General features: G+C 38.6%; 1 protein-coding gene across 2 annotated transcripts; it reads right to left on the reverse strand.

Annotated features, from left to right (window-relative positions):
• Positions 1 to 417: 417 nt before the first annotated feature.
• On the reverse strand, positions 418 to 19138 carry LOC106142877 (cytosolic carboxypeptidase-like protein 5). Of its 2 annotated transcripts, XM_060945722.1 has the most exons (19): positions 18627 to 19138; positions 17966 to 18117; positions 17291 to 17416; positions 16608 to 16818; positions 16087 to 16208; positions 15310 to 15581; positions 14990 to 15083; positions 14649 to 14822; positions 13179 to 13420; positions 12770 to 12911; positions 10712 to 10798; positions 9692 to 9787; positions 8969 to 9103; positions 8462 to 8618; positions 7735 to 7873; positions 7170 to 7377; positions 4723 to 4863; positions 2954 to 3028; positions 418 to 2760 (listed from the first exon to the last, which is right to left on the reverse strand). In XM_060945722.1, exons 1-19 carry the CDS (start codon positions 18727 to 18729, stop codon positions 2170 to 2172), a joined length of 3267 nt encoding a protein of 1088 aa, XP_060801705.1. In that variant the 5' UTR covers positions 18730 to 19138; the 3' UTR covers positions 418 to 2169. The 2 variants fall into 2 exon arrangements, with proteins under 2 accessions (XP_060801705.1, XP_060801706.1); XM_060945723.1 differs by lacking the exon at positions 10712 to 10798.
• Between the last annotated feature and the right edge of the window lie 2299 nt (positions 19139 to 21437).

Below are 21437 nucleotides of genomic sequence, written 5' to 3' on the forward strand. Positions count from 1 at the left end.
TTTGTATGATTAGAGATATATTGAACTAGGTAATAGTTAAACTACAGTATCCATCAAAATCGGCGGTCACTCATAAGCATTGAACGTATGTTTGTTGTACATTGTACGTTGTACATTGCTTCCCATTAAGTTAGTATTGCTTCCATCAGAAGAAATTTAATATTTTTGCGTGACCGTTGGTCACAGTATGAGGGGAAAAAATCACTGTACTCTCAAATACGACCACTTCGTCTGAAGTACTCTGGCTAAATTTTAGGCGTAGATGCTCTTATTTATTCTGGCGCCTATCGACGCTCATTGATCATTAGATAGTTTGTCCACAAAAATGTGAAGTTCCTCATGGTATTATCAGTTTGTAAACCTAGTTACGATCTTTGTTTTTATTGTTTGTCAGAAATCAAAAACCGAATGGTTGTGAGAACATAGTTTATTTTTATTTTCATCAATCAATATATTATTTCAGACAAATAAATAGTTACTATTTTAGAAATAACGTACAGTTTTTTTTGCTACAATAAACCCTTTCTTATTTTTATGTTACATATAATTTTTAAAGGGTGTAAAACTATGATATTACGAATAACAAAAGTTTGCGTTTACATAAAATTTTATAAAAATCCAGTTACAAACACATATACAATATTATTACTGTTAATTTATTGCACTATGGGTGTTGATTGTTGGAGTTACTCCTAATTCTTATACTATTTTTGTGAATAATATTCTACAAGTCCATCAATATAATAGCTATGTTTATCACACAGACTTTGTTCCTATTATAACCCATTTAATTTTTTTTCTTTAAATTTCTGGTTGTTTAAGAAATACGAACAGGTTACAGTATAGGTACAGAGTTATAATGACGGTTTTAAAAAAGTTTCTTTATAAATTTCACATTGAGATCATATATTTTGAAAATGTCGCTCCAGGAGCTCCTATACTACTTCGATTACACTTTACAATAATTTAAATTTTTAAATTTACTATGTTTCGTCTTTTTAACCATTGTAAAGTTACTTTCTGTATTTTTATATGAAAACTTTTTTCATTTAAAATAAAAAAGAAAAACAATAAAAAATATCGGTGTAAGAAATTTCATGAATAAAATTATGTTTGCGAACACAATAATTTTTCAGTCGGGAAGATCACAAATTATCAAACGACAAAGACAAACACATTACTCTATGTATATTGTATAACTACGCCCAGTGCCACTATGTGTATAATAAATGTAACCTACGAAAAAAATAATTATTTATCACGAATGGCAAGCACATACGTAGTGCTGCAAAAACCTGCAACACCCGACACCGAGATTACAAAGTAACAAAAATAACCTACGTTAAAAATTACATTAGCACTCATAATTTTACTTTGTAACAAGAATAAACCACGTGGCGAACTATCCCATTCGAACTATTCTACGACCGCTATTGCAACAGTAACATAACATAGAAAATAAATTTCGAAACGTCTAGGAAATCACAAACAGGGTCACAATTTGACGAATAAAGTAGGTGGAGCAAAAACACACTTACTTTTTCTAAAATTTTACGATATTGCAAAACAACATATCTTGATGATACATACCATCAAGAAAAACGAAGATGCCTTTAAAATACATTTGCCCCGTCTCCTCCCGTAAGTTTCTCCGAAAAAGTCTCAATACGTATTTATAATATAAACATACATAAAGAGTTGACTATACGAAATATTTATAGGTAACCTTTCGCGGGTAATAAGCTAGCCCTCGCCCGACACGCTGCCAACGATAAACTCCTGTCTACTTCCGAATTTTATAATAATTTTATAATTTTTTTTATGCTCCGTCTAAAAGATATGATTTTTAAGTAGTAGTATGTATTTTTATGAAGAATACTGACGGGATAAAACTACCAATTCAGAATCCTAATGACGTTCTTTGTATGTCAGAGTCGGCATGCTGACTTTGTATTTATTTCAAGTCAAAAATGCCGTTTATAGTTAACGTTTAATAAAATACTTGCGCTGAGCAAAACTATAAATAAATTAGAAAATCGTCACATGCGACTTCTATCCTGTATTATGAACAACTGTTATTCAAAGTAAGAATGTGGATAGAGTTATAAGTTTACCATCAGCGTACAGAGATGTCGCTAGCGTCGCGCGAGGGCGGGGCGCGCGCGGCCGCTACAAGCCGGTCTTGAGGCGGATCTTCTTGAGGTGCGAGGGCGCCGCGTTGGGGAACGGCCGCCTCTTGCCGGCCAGCGACAGCGGCTCCGGGTGCGGCGCGCCGCTCGGCGACCCCAGCACGGTGCCGCCGGCGACGTCCTCCCAGTTCCCGCCCACCATGTCGTCCGACGAGGACGACGCCATCGCTCTGCAGCGGTTACTGGACCGAACCGCCCCACGGACCGATCTTGCGAAGCTGCGTTTGCTAATCTTAGCGGAAATGAGCGACGTGCGCGGGCTTTCCGTGTCATCAGCTGATCTTCTACTCATGACTTTCGCTTTGACGACTCCGCCAACTTGAGTCTTGCTGGAGTTGGGTTTCCTGATGGCCAGAATGCTGCGTCTCTTGGAGGTTAAGGTTTTGGGTTTGGGTTCGTTCTCTGTAAGGTAGCGTGTGCGCGAGCTGGACTTGACGGGCTCCTTGCGGCCGAACTTCATGTTCATGATGTCCTGCCCTGAAGCGCGCTGTGTAAGACGCGAGGGAGATCGTTTCCGCTCGGCGTCTGTTTTGGCGCCGGCGTATGTGTTTTCTTTGCGTTCGTCCGTCACCTGAGTGATAGTATAGTTGGGTTATTCTAAATTTTAAAATACAAAATTATTACTTACTTTTTGATAACATACGACAGTTATGAAATTGTGACATCAGTACTCTTACGGTGAGAGAAAACATCGTGAGGAAACCTGCACATTCAGTCGAACACCTATTTCTCTTACATATTAAAAGAATCATTGGTAAATTTACCTTTGCTTTGGAACGAGCATATAACGGCACACGCGTAGGAGACGCCGTTTTGGGTCGTAGTCGGGACATAGCGAGCTGAAAAGATAATTCGAATTGAGATACAATCTTCAGCAAAAAAAAACTCCATGTATCTGAACAACAATGGACTTGCAATTGCTTTCTCTCTCATTATCATTACCAAGAGTGAAATACACTATGTTCTCTTCTTTATAATTAGGAGATGACTTATGTGCAAAGTAAATTTACACGCAAAAATAAAGGGCGACAGTTGCATCTGCGAAGGTCTTTGCCATTTTGTGTCAACTTAAGTTTCCAGTATCATAATAATGTATATAAGATCACTCGTGTCGCACCTATTCAAGTGATTCACTGCGTTTTTGAGTTAAGGAGTTTATAAGATACGCTTCAGTAAATTAAAAAAAAACTGAATTGTATGCAAAAGTTAATTATAACTGCATCAGATTGACTGGGGTAAGATGATGAAAGGGGACGGCATATTGTGTGTCCTTGTCGTCCAGTATATTTGAGATGTAAAAATCAATGACAGATAAAGTGATTCATTCACCGAGGTTCTACCACACTCTTAGGTATATATTAGTAATTAAGTATATGGAAATTGAGTATGATGACACTGCGCAAAAGTATAATATGCCTTCGTGAAGTCTGTCAGACAAAAAAGGACTTTCCCAAGAGTTTTCTTAAAGAAAAACCCCGAATTAAAATCGAAAAAATTGTCATAGCGTTTCTACAATTTAAGATCTTTTATCTGATATTGAAGTAGTCGTTACAAAATATGTAGTCCGACATTTTGTGGCGGCGGCCATCTTCGATAGATTTTTATATCAAACATATTTACATTCCCGGTCTATGAATTGATTCATCACTTGACGAAGACATTTTTACGATGATATTTAATTCGCTCTGATTTAGATAAAAAACTTCAAAGCCAAAATATAAGGTTTATTTCAGCAGGTAGAACATTTGTATTTTTTCCTGTTAGAACGTAGAACACGATTGCGCAGTGCCTTTAATGGTGTTATTTTATCGAATTTTGAGACACGAATCACTTTTTCTTACCACGTCAAATATGGGACTTATAGGGGCTGGTGATATATTTAGTAGTTTATCACTGAAAATTAAACATAATTGTTACTACAAAAAGCTGAAAGAAGAAACGAACAGAGCATGCGTATATAAGTTTTTACAATAAATAAGTATATAATATAAAAGAAATATTTATAAAAAAGCAACAAGTAACAATTTTGTGCAGTTAGTTGCATTATGTATGATTGAAAACTTTATTCGTATAGTATGTATATAACAAAGCAAAACACGTACGACGTTGCGATTTATTTCGTAACTTGTAAACAGTACAAAAGTTAGGAATATATTAAGAAATAAATTGTGACGGGTAATAGGAAGAGATGGATACTATAGTTGGTTGGATGATGACGGCATTCGAAGACAAGACAATGGAAAGAAGTGTTTGGAAGGAGGGAGGGAACAGCTACTTTCTAGTTACCTTGTGCCACAGAATTTTGTGATTGTGCGAAAATGAAGGAGAGTCAAAAAATGAAAAAAAAAAGAATAACATTAATACTTTTTAATTTGGTTAATTGTAATGTTCAAGACTTGGTGTGGTTCTTATTTTAACATTTTAAAAAAATAGCTTGAATGTAACGTTTCCTATGACGTAGTTGCGAAAAGATAACCATAACGGCAATAAAGTAATATACTATAGAACGAGGATATACTCGTTAGATTCTCACCTGAGCAGGTCGCATGGTGCGTGTGTGAGCTCTGAGCCACTCGCGCACGGCGGACAGGTTGCGGTGCTCGGAGCACGGGATGCGCGAGTTGGGATGCTGTCCCGTCAGGTCCAGGATCGATGCGCCGAGGGAACGGCCCACCTGGTAGGCGACTCGGTAGTTATATACAAGCTTAACTTATTATTAATTCGAATTAAAATTATAAATGCGAAAGATGCGTTATCTGGAGAAGGACAAAGGGAATCTTTAATTCCGGTAAAAATTTTAAGTCCTGTGGGATTTACGAAAACCTGTATTTTTTTGTAGGTGGCGTTAAGCTAGTTTATAATAACCTTGATATGAATTTTCTTTCTACACTTAAAACAGACAAATATTAAGTATAAGATCATGGCTTCTAAAGTACTACCACTTTTATAAGCCGCGTCGGCAATATTCGACAGCGTAAAATCAAACCTACCTCCAAATCAAACTGAATGAAAACTCAATAAAATAACGACCTTATTGCAAATACATGAAAGCTAAAATCCAAATGTCTCCTGCCTGCTATCTCTCTTGTAATAGCAGACAGTTCAGTTCGAAGGTTCAAATGGCGCGCTGTGATTGGCTCAATTGGTCTATTCTCGCGTCATACAAAAATTAGACTTCTGCGCACGTAAATCGGTGTAACTTTTAAAAATGGTAATACTGTTTACCAATTATTTGTAAGGAAATAGATGATACAAGAAAAGGAAGAGCCAATAGATACAAGGAATTTGCGTCCTCATAAATTATATTAAATCTTCTTTAATTTTTTTATGCCGCCACCTTTCTTTTGTCTTCCAAAATTTTAAATGCGAGAGAAACATAAAATGGCTGCCGTTTGACAGCTTTGGTTTTATAAATTTGAAAAGAAAATGTACCTATATGTTTATCAACTTCATAACTGAAACTAAGTACTTAAATACCTTGTACTTATAAGGGCTATATTATGATCTATTGTGCTAAAAGCTGCGGTGACATTAATCTGGAGATTTCTGAAGTATTTCAATATACAGACTTAACCGTCATAATATGTATACGGAAGTACTAAAAGCGTTATTTGTATGTACTAGTGCGGAAGTATAAAACCACTGAACAACTTAGCCCATATGGAGGTAGTAGGTACGTCTTACAATATAATTAAATAACTGAATAAATTGTTACAAATTATCTGCTTTTCGTAGGGATTACGATGAGTTAAGTTTTTTAGCTTTCCTTATTCGAAGTTAACGATATATTAGATAGATTAACATAACTATGATTCTAATTCCGTAAGGAGTATATTAAAAAAAGATTGGCAATAATATATTATTGTACGTTAACTTAATAATAATTGTACGTTCGTATATGGCCGGGATATCTACAGACATATCTATAGGGATATATCTCAGTGGTTTTATATCTCGGTAATTCTCTGCATCTAAGTGATGGATACGATATTTACATTACAATGTGCGAAAGACTCAAGACAAACCTCCATAGGGCTTATCTCTTCGAAAACCTCCAGAATCTTACCGCGACAGTGTTTCACCTGAAATATTTATTTATAAAGTGTTTTTTTTTTCTAAAATATATCGCGTGACAACAGAAGATAATAATAGCCCCTCACGAGTCTACATATCCTACTTCAATACAGTGGTTACAAGTCAAGCAAATGGTAATATTTTTTTAAATTATCGAATTTAAATCTTTTGACAGTGGCATAATGTTCAGATTTTATTGCGAACAGATCACTTTAAACAATAATATTTAATAAGCATAATGAAATGGAAGTAAAAATTGAGGAAGTTACACACATATATTTTGTGAATAAGTTTGAATTAATTTTCGCTTGATTTGCAAGCCCCTGTAAAATGCTGCAGTGAAATAGACTCTAAAATAAAATGACCACTACATGAAATATCATGTACCCCGAAAGAAGCTTGTGACATATCGACGTTTACACAGTCAAATGTTTTAAGACAATCTCAGTTTACATAACTATTGAACCAGTTTCGATGATTTGAAAATTTCGTTTGTACGCGCGTTCTTGTATGGTAGTGAAAAACTAAAATCATAAAGTATACACAAATTTGATAAAACGTATCGCTAACATCGCTGCATGCGAGGTAATTCGATAATTTTTGAGTTAATCCGCCTGTGTATAGTACAGTGGGCCACATAGAAAAGTATGCCAGCTGTGTATGCTAGACGTGTCGCAGGTAGTATTTTTTGATGATCCATTGTATACAAATTAAGCGGTATGCATACTTTTTATTGATACTATGAATCATCGATCTCATAGTAGTGTAATTAAAAACGATACAAATCAATTTTCACCGTACAAAAACGGAACCGAAATCAGCAAAACTGGCCCCAAGCACTACCCATCCGACAATAAGTCATCTACTCCTAGTACCCATGTGGCCACAAACCTGGAACGGGTTTACCTCTTCGAAGATGTGCGGCGTGTACTTGGGCGGCGGCTGCGCGGGCGCGGCGGGCGGCGCGGGGCAGTCGCGCACGCCGGGCGGCAGCACGTTGACGAGGCGGCCCGTGTTGTAGTTGCACTCCAGCGTGTACGAGCGCACCAGCCCCGTGGCCTTCAGCACGGCCACGCGGCCCGAGCCCTCGCGGGACATGCCGTCGCGCCGATCTCTGCGCATACCATTTCTCTCTCTCTCTCACTATACTCTCTCTCTCTCTCACTCACTCTCTCTGCTCACCCTAAAAGTGTAGAGTGAGGAAGGTGACAGCACGTTGGCTCACCGTGAAATTGGAGGAAGTTGACGTTATCGACGTTGCCAGTCATATTATAAACTTTTTTTATGTTCAAGAGTTACATTTTCTCCTCTCTGAAGGTTCAAATTTTGAACATAATTCTGGACTAAGTTTTCAGACATTCGACACGAAGCGACTCCTGCCTGATCTCCCTTACCTTTATAGGGGACTCTAACTCATAACACTTCTAGTAGGGTTTTATACTAATAGACATCCTTAAGGTCTCTCACTCACTTGAGGTACATATTCCTCTCGGTGAAATTGCACGAGGAGAAGTGGAAGTGCAGGTTGTTGAGAGACATGATGCGAGGCAGCAACATGCACTCGACGGAACTCTCCAGGTCGTCGAAGTGGTTGCCGTACATGAAGATGCCTGCAATCAATTATAATATCAAATCAAATCTTCAATCAATCAAATCAAATTTTATACGTTTCTTGTCGTCTCATTTACAGATCGATACCTACATTCTAAAATAAGTGCAAAAGAGCAAAAGAGACAAACCTTGAGTAACAATTATCAAAACTGATTTTAAACGATCGCGTTGCATTATTAATAATACAGATATTAAACGTGTTCGGTGACCACTGATCATTGAAACATGATACGTCCGAGATAAAATAAAGGTACTTTACGTGCGTGCTTAATACCTGTATAGTTCATATGGTGCCTTTATTGCTCAAAATTGGTCTATTGGTCCAGGTTTAGAAATAAGATAGATAGATATAGAGATAGACCCAAATAACTTCCGACCATTTGGTTGGTGTTCTTTCACACAAAACTTCTTTTTGTCTTTGGTCTTTTATCGTTCGTTATCGTTATATTTTTATTGTGAGTACATGTACGACGGACTTTTAAGATAATGTATTTGTAAAATATATCTTCTGAAACCAACCAATCACATCCCTTTTTTATTTGTGTAATTAACCTAATTGGTTAACTTGTCATGTTACAATCACTGACCTTTCTTGGAGGCGTGTCCGTGTAGATCAATGTAGAGATATAGTCCAGACTCTGGTTCCTTATATTCCTTGTGGTTTTCTTTCTTCTGCGGCGGAGGGGAGGCCTGTTTCTTCTTGGGCCGGGGCGCGGGGTTAGGTTTCTCATCTTTGGCGGGTTGCTGGTGATAAGTATTCTTTTATTTTGAGAACTTTACATAACATCTTCAATGAAATAAAGAGTGTCAATTTGGTACTAAACGATAATATGTTAGCGTCGAATAATTTCCAAACGTTTTTTCGCAAAAAGGCTTCTTAAACCAAATGAGACTAATTCAGTAGGTACTACGGTCAATAATACTGAGTTTCTTGGGTCATCTTGTTTCACGACGTCTTTTGTAGATTTCCTTAGCAAAATGATATTACAAATTATATACTAAATGCCAGTGACTAAATTAAAATATTTAATTTGGAGTGCATAATATAACAGATTATAATTTATACAATACTAATGTAATGACTCCGCCAGTACCTGTACGGTGCGCGAACTAACGCTGGCCGGCGCCTGCGCATCCCCGGTGCAGTCGGGGTCGACGCGTTCCACTGTTCGCTCCGACGTAGCGGATATGGCAACGCTGTTAGTCGATATTGTGGGTTCTGTTACTTTCTAAAATAAAAAAAATATATTAATGTATATTTTGTCATTACAGTTTTATATCTTAGCAAACATATTGTAGTATGGCCGAGATTGGGAACTGAGTTACCATGGCGGCCAAAATGGCGAAACTGCGTATAAACCTATAAGCGAGAGATGTCGGGGAATCGTGTAAAAAGTTGTGTCCGCTTGAGATGTGACCACAATCTCTTTGCCAAGAGCGAAGAACAAGAGATTGTTTAGTGACAAAGGCCACTTTTAATCTTCTCATTTATACTATAGCATACTCGGCTTATGGGTTGAAAGTTCGAGGAGATTGGCTAACTTACAACGAATACTTAATACGCTGTGAAAAGATTTGACATATGGTAGTATGTATGTTAAACGTTACTACGTAGACTGTTTGAACTTTCGCCTTAAAGTTGCCTCAAGGCTTCCACAAGAAGAGAAGACGTGGTGTTATTTAGTCTACAAAAACCGCAAGACAAATAAAACTGAATTTAAGGCTAAGTCTAAGTAAATAGGTATGAGGCGACTTTCGTATCTGACACAATTCTGAAATTAAAATCAAATAAAGTTAATTGACAGATTAATACTTACAATTTCTTCATCCTGTTCACTCAGATAATATTTCTTGAAGCAATTTGTGCAGAAATACACGACGTCGCCTTTCTCCATCGATGCATGTTCTTGCATCTAAGTTGAAAAAATATTCAAAGATTAAGAAAAAAAATTCCAACTATAGAAAATTTCTAAAAATATAAAAATCTTTTAATACCAAACTCATAAAAAGTAAAATACATGCAGTATTGAAAGACTCGCGTGTTGCATATGTTACTACGGGTACTTCATTATTTCTGTAAAATATCTGTGAATTGGCCTACATTTTGCTATCTTTGCAATCTTCACTTCTTTATTTTGTACGTCAATATGATGGACAGACCCATTTAATTGTGTGTTTTATTTTCAGATGTAAAGCTTGCATTTTATGTGGAATCGAACATCGATAGACATCATAAGAAATGTGCGATGTTCTCTACTATAAATAACTATTAACTTATACATCGCAAGCACAACTGACGGGCTTAGGTTGGTGTACCTCTTCCCGTGGATGCTGTAGGATGCTACTAGTGGAAAAAGTTTTTACTAGTGAAAAACCGTATTGGTGTCGGGACGTTAAGGTAGCATGCTGTCTTTGTTTTTGTTTCTCGATATTACAATTTATCATTTGAGAAATCAGTCGCAGTTAATGCTGTTAAGACAGTTGAGAAGAAAAAGAAAAAAGTACTCAGAGAAAGTAGATATACTTAACTTACGTATTTTTGTTTATTATTTTTACTACTTTATTTATTTGTCGTGTGGTTCGCGACACTTTAGATTTGATAGACTTTCCACATCTTACCAATGGATGACGTAAAAAGTGGCTAAGGTAAAGGCTAAAATTTGGGATTCTACTTGTAGGCGATGGGCTAGCAACCTATCACTTTTTGAATCTCAATTCCATCAGCAGCCTTTCAGTCATTTCGAGACTGTTGGCCCTGTTTACTTCGCAATGGGTATAGACGTGTCTATTATGTATACTATATTTGATTTATAAATCGTGTTTTATGTTCTACTAACATAGCGTTCCCGCTCGTCTAACTGCTGTTTCTGGTGCTCTCTGTATTCTTCAATGCTGGTGTGGTAGGTGGGGGACACCTCGCGGCCCTGCGGAGGAGGCGGGATGAGGGATAGGCAGAATAGGGAGGGTTCGAAATGGAAAACAAAAAATGATATTGGTATAAGGTAAACAATTTTTCCATCGTGTGGCTCGGCCGTTTTGTTTATCACATAATAAGCGTATGAAACCTTCGTGACGGTTGAAGTTAGGTCTGGTGAAGTAAGGCGCAAAGATCAAGAATCTTGGCTCTACCTTAGATCTGACATCTTTTCATCGTTACTATATAACTCGTCTTGGTACCATTTATCATGAAAATGATTTTGGTGGGATTATATTTTCAAAAACGTTTTTTGATTAAAAAATCTTTTTCATTAAATTTTATTGTTTAATTTTATTTAATTGGAGCGTATATTATATATTTCCACGATGTTGAGAGACACACAACAAGCAGCACTCACCGCCTGGCTGTAGCCGGGCACCAGGCTGGTGATGCCGGGCATGGTGTCCTCCAGCTTGCTGCCCCCGCGACATGACCGACACCAGCCGATGTTGAGAGACACACAACAAGCAGCACTCACCGCCTGGCTGTAGCCGGGCACCAGGCTGGTGATGCCGGGCATGGTGTCCTCCAGCTTGCTGCCCCCGCGACATGACCGACACCAGCCGATGTTGAGAGACACACAACAAGCAGCACTCACCGCCTGGCTGTAGCCGGGCACCAGGCTGGTGATGCCGGGCATGGTGTCCTCCAGCCTGCTGCCCCCGCGACATGACCGACACCAGCCGATGTTGAGAGACACACAACAAGCAGCACTCACCGCCTGGCTGTAGCCGGGCACCAGGCTGGTGATGCCGGGCATGGTGTCCTCCAGCTTGCTGCCCCCGCGACATGACCGACACCAGCCGATGTTGAGAGACACACAACAAGCAGCACTCACCGCCTGGCTGTAGCCGGGCACCAGGCTGGTGATGCCGGGCATGGTGTCCTCCAGCTTGCTGCCCCCGCGACATGACCGACACCAGCCGATGTTGAGAGACACACAACAAGCAGCACTCACCGCCTGGCTGTAGCCGGGCACCAGGCTGGTGATGCCGGGCATGGTGTCCTCCAGCTTGCTGCCCCCGCGACATGACCGACACCAGCCGATGTTGAGAGACACACAACAAGCAGCACTCACCGCCTGGCTGTAGCCGGGCACCAGGCTGGTGATGCCGGGCATGGTGTCCTCCAGCTTGCTGCCCCCGCGACATGACCGACACCAGCCGATGTTGAGAGACACACAACAAGCAGCACTCACCGCCTGGCTGTAGCCGGGCACCAGGCTGGTGATGCCGGGCATGGTGTCCTCCAGCTTGCTGCCCCCGCGACATGACCGACACCAGCCGATGTTGAGAGACACACAACAAGCAGCACTCACCGCCTGGCTGTAGCCGGGCACCAGGCTGGTGATGCCGGGCATGGTGTCCTCCAGCTTGCTGCCCCCGCGACATGACCGACACCAGCCGATGTTGAGAGACACACAACAAGCAGCACTCACCGCCTGGCTGTAGCCGGGCACCAGGCTGGTGATGCCGGGCATGGTGTCCTCCAGCTTGCTGCCCCCGCGACATGACCGACACCAGCCGATGTTGAGAGACACACAACAAGCAGCACTCACCGCCTGGCTGTAGCCGGGCACCAGGCTGGTGATGCCGGGCATGGTGTCCTCCAGCTTGCTGCCCCCGCGACATGACCGACACCAGCCGATGTTGAGAGACACACAACAAGCAGCACTCACCGCCTGGCTGTAGCCGGGCACCAGGCTGGTGATGCCGGGCATGGTGTCCTCCAGCTTGCTGCCCCCGCGACATGACCGACACCAGCCGATGTTGAGAGACACACAACAAGCAGCACTCACCGCCTGGCTGTAGCCGGGCACCAGGCTGGTGATGCCGGGCATGGTGTCCTCCAGCTTGCTGCCCCCGCGACATGACCGACACCAGCCGATGTTGAGAGACACACAACAAGCAGCACTCACCGCCTGGCTGTAGCCGGGCACCAGGCTGGTGATGCCGGGCATGGTGTCCTCCAGCTTGCTGACCGCCGCGCGACATGACCGACACCAGCCGATGCGCACGTTCGATACTCGGGACTGCTTCGCTAGCACCGATTGGCTGTCCCTGTTCAGAAAAAGACGTTATGAAATACATTTAAAAATCTTGTATAAGGACCTAAGTTAAATAGGGATGTCACAAATATATTTTGACATTCGCTAATGCATGCAAAATTAGTCATGTGAATGTGCCTTTATCCCTTATGGAGTAGACAAAACTAACAGTCTCGAAGGGACTGAATATCCAAGTCCAGTTGGATAGATTAATGCTAGAATTAAGGTTCGAATAGTAATAGGAGAATGAAGACTACAATAAAAAAATACTGAATCATACCCGGCTATAGAAGAATTGGTCTCCATCAACAAGCTTATACTGTTTTTCAGAGTATCCCTTAGCGGCCTCAAGGGATTGCTCCCTTGCAGTATCAATTCCTCGCTGGTGCTGACATGGACGTCTGAGCCGAGGCATGTACGGAGAACCGAGTCGTTGAGGAGAGATGGCTCGGGACCGTTCGATTTGGAGGAAGTGTCGTTGCTGGTCTGCGACGGCATCTCTTGGAGCTTCATGTCGTATACCTGGAATTGGAGGAATGTTAGCACCTAGTTTCTCAAACGTGGTCACGATATTGACTCATCATATCGTAGGTGTATGATAGGACTTTCCAAAGTGATGTATATCAATGGGGTATATACGAATACAAATTAAAATAAATATATTATTCTAAATTATATGACGCCTTTATCCCTTACGGGATAGACAAAGCCAACAGTCTCGAAGATACTGTAAGGCCACCTTTAGCTGGATGGCTTATGATGCATTTGGGATTCAATTAGTGAAAAGTTGCTGGTTGCGTAAAAGAAGAATGGATATTATTTTTTGCAAATTAAAAGAAAGCGACAGCGTCGTTTCAAGTGATATAAGGAAAATCGGTAATAATATGCATTAAGCAAAATATATGTAAGTGTTAGTATGCAATCCAAAATTTGAGTCTTTACATAAAATCTACAACAAAAGGCAAGTTAGCACTAGTCCTAATATTACTCCGATTACTATATTCAGCTCGCATTCTGATAAGGTTATCGTCAATTTGCATAAGCTTTTCCGCTCAAGTTACCTCAATAAGTTCAACTAGTAGCGGGTAATCGGCTCAGACATGATAACTGCACTAAGATAACGATATGCATAATCCTGAATTTATTAAAGTTTCGTGCTGACGTCAAGGAACAATATTGAAATGATCTAAGCTTTATTGGAAATGTTTTGCATGCAATAGCGCCTATACAAATTAGGTAAAATACAGAGGAATTTTCATAATATAAATGAATTAGTTATCGAAGGGACACTGACAAATATTTCCCGGTACATGAATTATTTCATTATAGAGTAGTCAAAGGACTGTTGGGTGGTAGTGGTAGATTTAGAATCAGACTTCCGAACAACATTTTGACAATACACTGTCATTTACTAGTAATATGTTTTACCTGTTCAACTAAGTGAAAGTTCTTCCGCTAGAAGACTTGCTTTCTTTCTTGTTAGAGCCGTTTTAAGGTTTCGTGGATTTAGTGCCAGCCTTCTGCCTTCTGACCTCCTTTTCAACAATACACTGGCTAACATTTCCTAGTAGTTGTTATGGTTTGCTTACCTGTTCAACTAACTGGGAACTTTCTCCACCAGAAGACTTGCTTTCTTTCTTGTTAAAGGCGTTTTAAGGTTTTGTGGATTTAGTGTTAGTCTTCTGACCACCTTTTCAACAATACTCGTACACTGGCTAAAATTTCCTGGAAGTAATTATGGTTTGCTTACCTGTTCAACTAACTGGGAAGTCTCTCCGCCAGAAGACTTGCTCTCCTTCTTGTTGGAGTCGTTAGAAGGCTGTTTGATGGTGGTGGTGGATTTAGTGGCGGGAGTCTTGCCGGCCTTCTCCTTGACGTTCGCTTTTAGTGCACTCGGGTTCTTTTTCTTTTTGTTTTCTATTATCTGTATAATTAAAAAAAAAACTTTTAAATCGATCAAAGAGACTTGTCCTAATAAGTAATTTATAGCTGAATATGGCCATTCAGTCTTTTTGAGACTGGATTTTCTTGTCATAAAGAATTTATTCTTTAAATTTTTGTAGCGTTTTTCCTGTTCACAATATTACGCACCTCCGAGCTCTCGTTGATGTTTTGAATACTTCGCGAAATAAAACTCTTGCTGTCCTCGCAGTTATCTTCTTTTTCACAACCATAATGGTAGTACCTGGAAAATACTGGTCTTTAGTTTAGATAAAAAGGTTCCAACTTACCTACATTAGTTATTTATTTTAATATTCATAACGCGATAATTACTTTTGGAAATAGCTTTTAGGCATTACTTTCTCATGTAAAAATAATAATTTTTTTTATTTTGGTGAACAGATAATCAAGTTTGTTTACATTTTATGTTTTTCACGTAACAAATTATAGAGAAATATTATAAATAATACCTGATCAAAGCCCTGGACGCGTACACCGTAGGATGATACGTCAGCGATGGGTTAAGATACACGCGGTTCAAGTTAACCCCCCTCGTGTCCGTGCGGTAGTGACCGCGAGCGACCCCGTCCGGGTTTAGAAACGGGATCATTTTGAACACGTAATGTTTGCGCAGTTGTATCGCTATCGGATCGTGTCTCGTTAGTAGGAGGTTGAGGAACCCGTTGAAGACGAAACTCGACGGTGTTTCCCCGGGGTGCACGCGGGCCGATATGAAAATCACCTGACGAAGAAAACGTAATGCAGGTGTTTGTGACATTTTTGTCATTACAATCGGCAAGTTTAACTTGGTCTTTTTATTCTCATGTGATATGTAGGTAATTATCTTCATGAGTTTTAAAATTGTAAATAAATATATACGAAAAATTATACAGATTGAATAAAACAATAAATAATAAATCTATTTCCTTGTCTCAATTGTACCTACTCTCCATTTCAAAGCCTAAGATTTACTTTAATATTTGATGATCTCAACTCTTTCTGTTTCTCAAATGTGCAGAACAACAGACGATAAACCAGGCCTTTTTCGCAATTATAGAAAAGTAATGATTAAATGCCTAGACTTCAATAACCTTCCCACGTAACATGGCACGGGCGACGCCGTTTTTATCGCTCGAAATGCAACCGCTGTTCCGTTTCACGTCATAATAAAAGCGAAACAGCGATAGTTTCTCGCGCGATAAAAACGACGTCGCGCGTGCCTTGTTACGGGAGCTAGCAAAACTTACCTTTTTGTTTTGGAACTTGAATGGCCTCTCTTGGTTGTCTGGGAATAGGTTTTTGAGCCTATCCTCTCGTTCGTTCGTAATGCCATGATGGGAACTTATCGTGAGCAGATCCACTCGCCTGCCTACAAGACGGTTAAAAAAATACTCTTATAATATTATTTGAAAGATTCAATATTTTCAACTCCACTCAGGTAAAACTCACTACGAAGAAAAGTGGAGTTTTTAGACATAAAGCGTCGTCGTATCTGAATTCAAATGACTTTTGGCCTAGAAGGGATACAGTCGTCATGTAATTAATAAGAATAAAAAATAATTTTCAATTAATAAATCTTTGGAATATCTTCTTCCTTGGATTTGAAAAGTAAAACTATTTGTGGTTATCTTATTTTTTTTGTTTTTTCTTAATCATTTTGAATGTAGTACATCCTGACTACTCAGGATGTTCTACAACAACATAAAGGCTGCAATGGTGTAATGGACTTTTTTTTTTATCGAAAAAAGGTGAGATCAATTTAACCAACCTTCAAGGGAATAAATGAGGCACTCCCTACAGTAGTATATGTCGTCTGGGGTCACCGGCGCCGGCAATGGTAGCATCTTCAAATCAATGGAGTTCAAAGCGATTTGGAGCTCGGCGAAAGAGAAGGGGTACGTGAACGCGAAGAACGTGGTCGCTTTCTGGTTCTCTGCCGTGCGGTATTTGAAGCTTAGGGTGAAGGTGTTGTCGTCCGTCTGTCATAGAGTTTGTTTATTAGATTCAGGTTATTGTGAATGTTTGACAAATATGTCTACTTACACAAAGTAAAACGGCGAACGGCCTAATGTTTGAAACACCCAAATAGCCCAATAAATGACCCAGCTTTTACCTGCAGTGTGTGGGTTCCCGGCACCAATACATAAAAGAATTGGACCACTCCATCTCTTTCTCATGGATGTCGTAAAAGGCGACTAAGGGATAGGCTTACAAACTTGGGATTCTTTTTTTAGGCGATGGGCTAGCAACCTGTCACTATTTGAATCTCATTTCTATCTTTAAGCCAAATAGCTGAACGTGGCCATTCAGTCTTTTCAAGACTGTTGACTCTGTCTACCCCGCAAGGGATATGGACATGTATGTATGTAAATAATAATATTTCTCAATGTGTGACTAAGGCTGAAAAATAAAATAAATACGATAGGAAAGCTTTAAGCAGTATCAGTTTACCGAGTGAATGGGTCGATCTCTTATCCTTTCCCACTGCGGCTTCCCCGGTAAGGTCCGCGTCACCGGTGCCATGCCCTGATTGTACATCTTGCCTTGCTTGTTAAGGTTGATCAAGTTAAGTCGCACCTAGACAGAATATATTAATTAGCTAAATATCGAGTGTATAAAAAGTATTAATAAATATAAGTAAAATTTCATAGATATTGGTTGAGTGGTTTAAAATAAGAAATATCCTTCCATAATTTTTTTTAGGATGCCAAGTCACTTTTCTTTTTATCTGATTTCTTGGTATTACCCTCTTATGAAATCTTGTTCATGTTAAAAGAGCAGGTAAATGTAAAAACTGCCATGTGGTGCCCAAGCACCATTAAAAAAAATACGACCACTCCTTCTCTTTCACATGGATGACGTAAACGGTGACTAAGGGATAGGGTTAAAAACTTGGGATTCTTCTTTTAGGCGATGGCCTAGCAAACTGTCAATATTTGAATCTCAATTCTATCATTAAGCCAAAAAGCTGAATCTCTGTTGTTGTCTCTGTCAACCCCACAAGGGATGTGGATGTGACTATATGTATGTAAATGTAAAAAATATAAGATTAGGTCCTAAGTATAAAAGTTACTTATGGCATAAGAAACTTTAAATTCAATTTATAAAGTGAAATAAAATTCATACCAAAACATTACTCTCACTAGCTTGCACACCAAAGTAGAACCAAGTGCGGTTGCCATTCTCAAACTCTGTGCCCGCACAATCAGGCCGCGTCCACAAGTTAAACTCATAGTCCGGTGTCTCCGATACATTGTTCTTGGAGTTTATACTTGGAGCTGTGTAAACAATACCATTTAAATTGTGAACAAACAAGAAATAATAATTAAGTATAATATATTTTTTTTCTGTCAGTAAACTTTTAAAATTTAGTTTTGTGTCTATTTATTCTTAAGGTCAATAACTTTATAATCTTATTAGTTAAAATGTAATATGAAGTATTAAGTATATTCTTACCTGAATATTTATAACTATTTTGTTCCTAATAAAATTTTACCTACAATCCATATTTGTAGTTGATCTTCGATAACCAGTTACAAACATGGATTTTTTTGTAGAACTAAATCATAGGACCTCAAAATGTAAGGAAGTGACTAATGTATGTCAGCAGAGGTTAATCAAACTAGTATTAGAGCTAAATATAACTACCCTTCAAATTAAGGGCAAACGCTGGGACGAATTATACTGTAAATTTAAATGAAGACAAAGGTAGATTGCCAATTAGGAGGGAATATAATTGCTATTGGACTTTGTATTTTGTAACTAAAATTCTTAACTACAAACTTACCAATTAACTCTGTGGGAACTCTTTCGACGTGTCCAAGATTTCCAGAATCAAAATTATGTATAAAATAAAATCCACCACACTCAATCAAAGTGTTTTGAGCCATGACTAACAAAAATTTATTGGACTACATCATACAAAAAGTCGCTAATGTTTGCAAGTCGTAGGGCGCACATATACTATACGAATTTGTCCACAAAAACTTTTGGATGTTTGCACATATTGCCAATTTCAAAATGACACTCAAAAAACGGAGACTGCACTGTTTTTCTAAACAAAATTATGTAATTTTGTTGACATCGATTGACGGATAACAGCTGATTTGTTTTATTGCTGATCTTTTAAAAGTTCAAAGTGCTTTCCAATTAGAATAGGAAAAAAAATATGTGTTAATAAATATGCAATTTTTAAATCATTCGTTTTATATTATAACCCGTTTATTTTAATTTCATTCACTTTTTATTTGGAAAATAGAAAGACACTTTATGCCATCATGAAATTTCATTCAAGATGGCTGCCCTGCCAATACTTATTGCCAGTGTTACCAATCTATATCAAAAGATTCCACTAATGTTTTTTTGAATGTGATAAATAGGCCCAAAAAAAGACAACCGCAAAAGAGTAGACAACGTTTAGAAGGAGTACGTTAAGTTCTTGGTCTCGGATACATTTCGCAGTCTCGCTCCTACATAAAAAAACGCTCGTCTTTATCCGAAAAGTGCACACGAAACGTCTCTTACATACTACAAGTTCTGAAATTAAGGGAAAAATCTCTTTGTTGGTAATAGTAGCTGTAACGTCCGTCGCTTCGTGCATGAAAGGAGGCCACGCATAACAGCCAGTGTGAAAAACCGACAATATTTCAAAGCATTTCATCCGACTGTTAAAGCAAAGGAGGTTCCATAGATGATTATAATACTGACTGACTGAAATTTTAATTCATAGCCCACTTTATTATTTTATAACTTTGGCGTACAATAAGAGAGGATTACCCGAAAATCGAGCGAGAACGGAAAAAGCGGGATATTTCTTTTCACGCAGGCAGAGCAGCTGCCGTAGATACCTACCTACTCTAGTATAAAATAAATACAAGTTTTGCATATAATGTATGCCATTTTTATCTTAGTGCCCTTCGATCAACTGTACGTCAATGTTATTGCCCATCACTAGAATAGGACAATTAAAAGATGTAGGTAGTTAAAAGTTTGTAAAAGAACTAGAACATTCGTCCTGTCCTCAAGCTTCCCTGCTGGTCTAGTAAGTAGGTAATTACATAACGAAGATGCTACAGGCTAATAAAGTAGGTAAAGATTCTTCTTTTATGCGATGCATAGCAACTTTTAACTTCAACAATTAGACACTCACCTCCATAATAAAGATATCTATCTAACTGAATGGGGCTTTCGAGTCATTTCGAGACGATTGGTTATGTTCATTTTAAGGTCAGAAAAACATTGTGAGTAAACATGGATGCACATCCAAGGAACTGGATGTGTAACCATAACCATGATCAAATGTGCGTTAGGTTCCCCTGCGAAGGTTGCTTCATGCAAAAACCTGTCTTATCCAATCCAGGATCATGGTCAAAGGCGAACCTTGTCTCAAGAGAGGTGAGGAGTATTTTTTTTTTTTTTATTTGTTTTGTTTCACTTTATGCATTTTTCTTTAGCTTCCTGGTTTGTGTGCTATTTGATGCATCTTCAAGCCAGGTTGCCAATGTTTTTTGTGATGTGATGACGCAAATGGTTTATGATATTTATATATGAGTTTGTATATTTATATATATATATATATATCTTTTTTTTTTTTTGTCTTTTTTATAATATACCTATATATATTTTTTATGTGTATGTATATATTATCATTATTATATTATATTATAGTGGTACGATGTCCCCATTGAGATCTTTTACATTGGAATAAATATATTCGACAAATTTGGTTAGTGAGGCCATCGACTGTTCCTTTGTCATAATGTCCGTCAGTCTGTATGGGTGTGAGGAGTATTGAAAAACAATCAAAAGACTGTATATATATTAAAAGCTATTAATTGTATAATGAAAATCAAAGCAGTGGTCGCCTAATCCGGGATTGAAGAAATTTGTTATTTGGTAGAAGGTAAGTGGTACTGGTACGAGGGTAAATATAATGGGTGCCTAAGCGTGGGGTGTTACTAGATCGATATTGTCTGCATCACGTAAATCTACCAGCTGTATTACGATGAAACCTGGTACTTTAGCAAAGCCGCGGGCGTTCTGGAGTTATGAAGAGGAAAGGTCTATGGATCCTTATGCTGCAACTAGCTGTGCCCGCGACTTCGTCCGCGTGGAATAGTTATTTTGGGCATCATATTTATTTTTGCAGGCGGTCACGCGTATTAGAAAGAACCCTGGTTCGCCGTATTAAATGTTTCGCTGCAAATTGCTTATAACGACTATATCTCAAAACCTATTCGTCTGATTTATACCTATACTGTAATTAGCAACTTTAGTCTACATGAAAAGCCGAAAGTAATAAACATATTTATTTGGATAAGGATTAATACTGAATTAAAGAAAATTGGTTTCAAAATAACTTATGTTTATAATGAAAAAATAATCTTAAAAATGAACATAAAAGTGGTTATTGTAAGTAAACCTTAAGAGATAGATATATGCTCTCGCGGACTTTTTTGTGGCAAAAAATGAGTTCTTCACATCTTTAGTACATTGTTTTACTAAACAAACAAACAAAACACACAAAACAAACTCTTCAGCTTTATAATATTAGTATAGATGAATAAATATTCAGTAAAATTAGAAATCAAAAGCAATA

The sequence above is a fragment of the Amyelois transitella genome, chromosome 9, assembly GCF_032362555.1.
Source record: "Amyelois transitella isolate CPQ chromosome 9, ilAmyTran1.1, whole genome shotgun sequence".
Classification (NCBI taxonomy): domain Eukaryota; kingdom Metazoa; phylum Arthropoda; class Insecta; order Lepidoptera; family Pyralidae; genus Amyelois; species Amyelois transitella.

Coding starts and splice junctions, on each gene's coding strand:
- LOC106142877 (XM_060945722.1), bottom strand. CDS start 18,729: ATGGCTCAAAACACTTTGATTGAGTGTGGTGGATTTTATTTTATACAT. Junction 7,874..8,461: donor CGGACACGCCTCCAAGAAAG/GTCAGTGATTGT, acceptor AATTGATTGCAG/GCATCTTCATGTACGGCAAC. Junction 2,761..2,953: donor ATGCTCGTTCCAAAGCAAAG/GTAAATTTACCA, acceptor ACTATCACTCAG/GTGACGGACGAACGCAAAGA.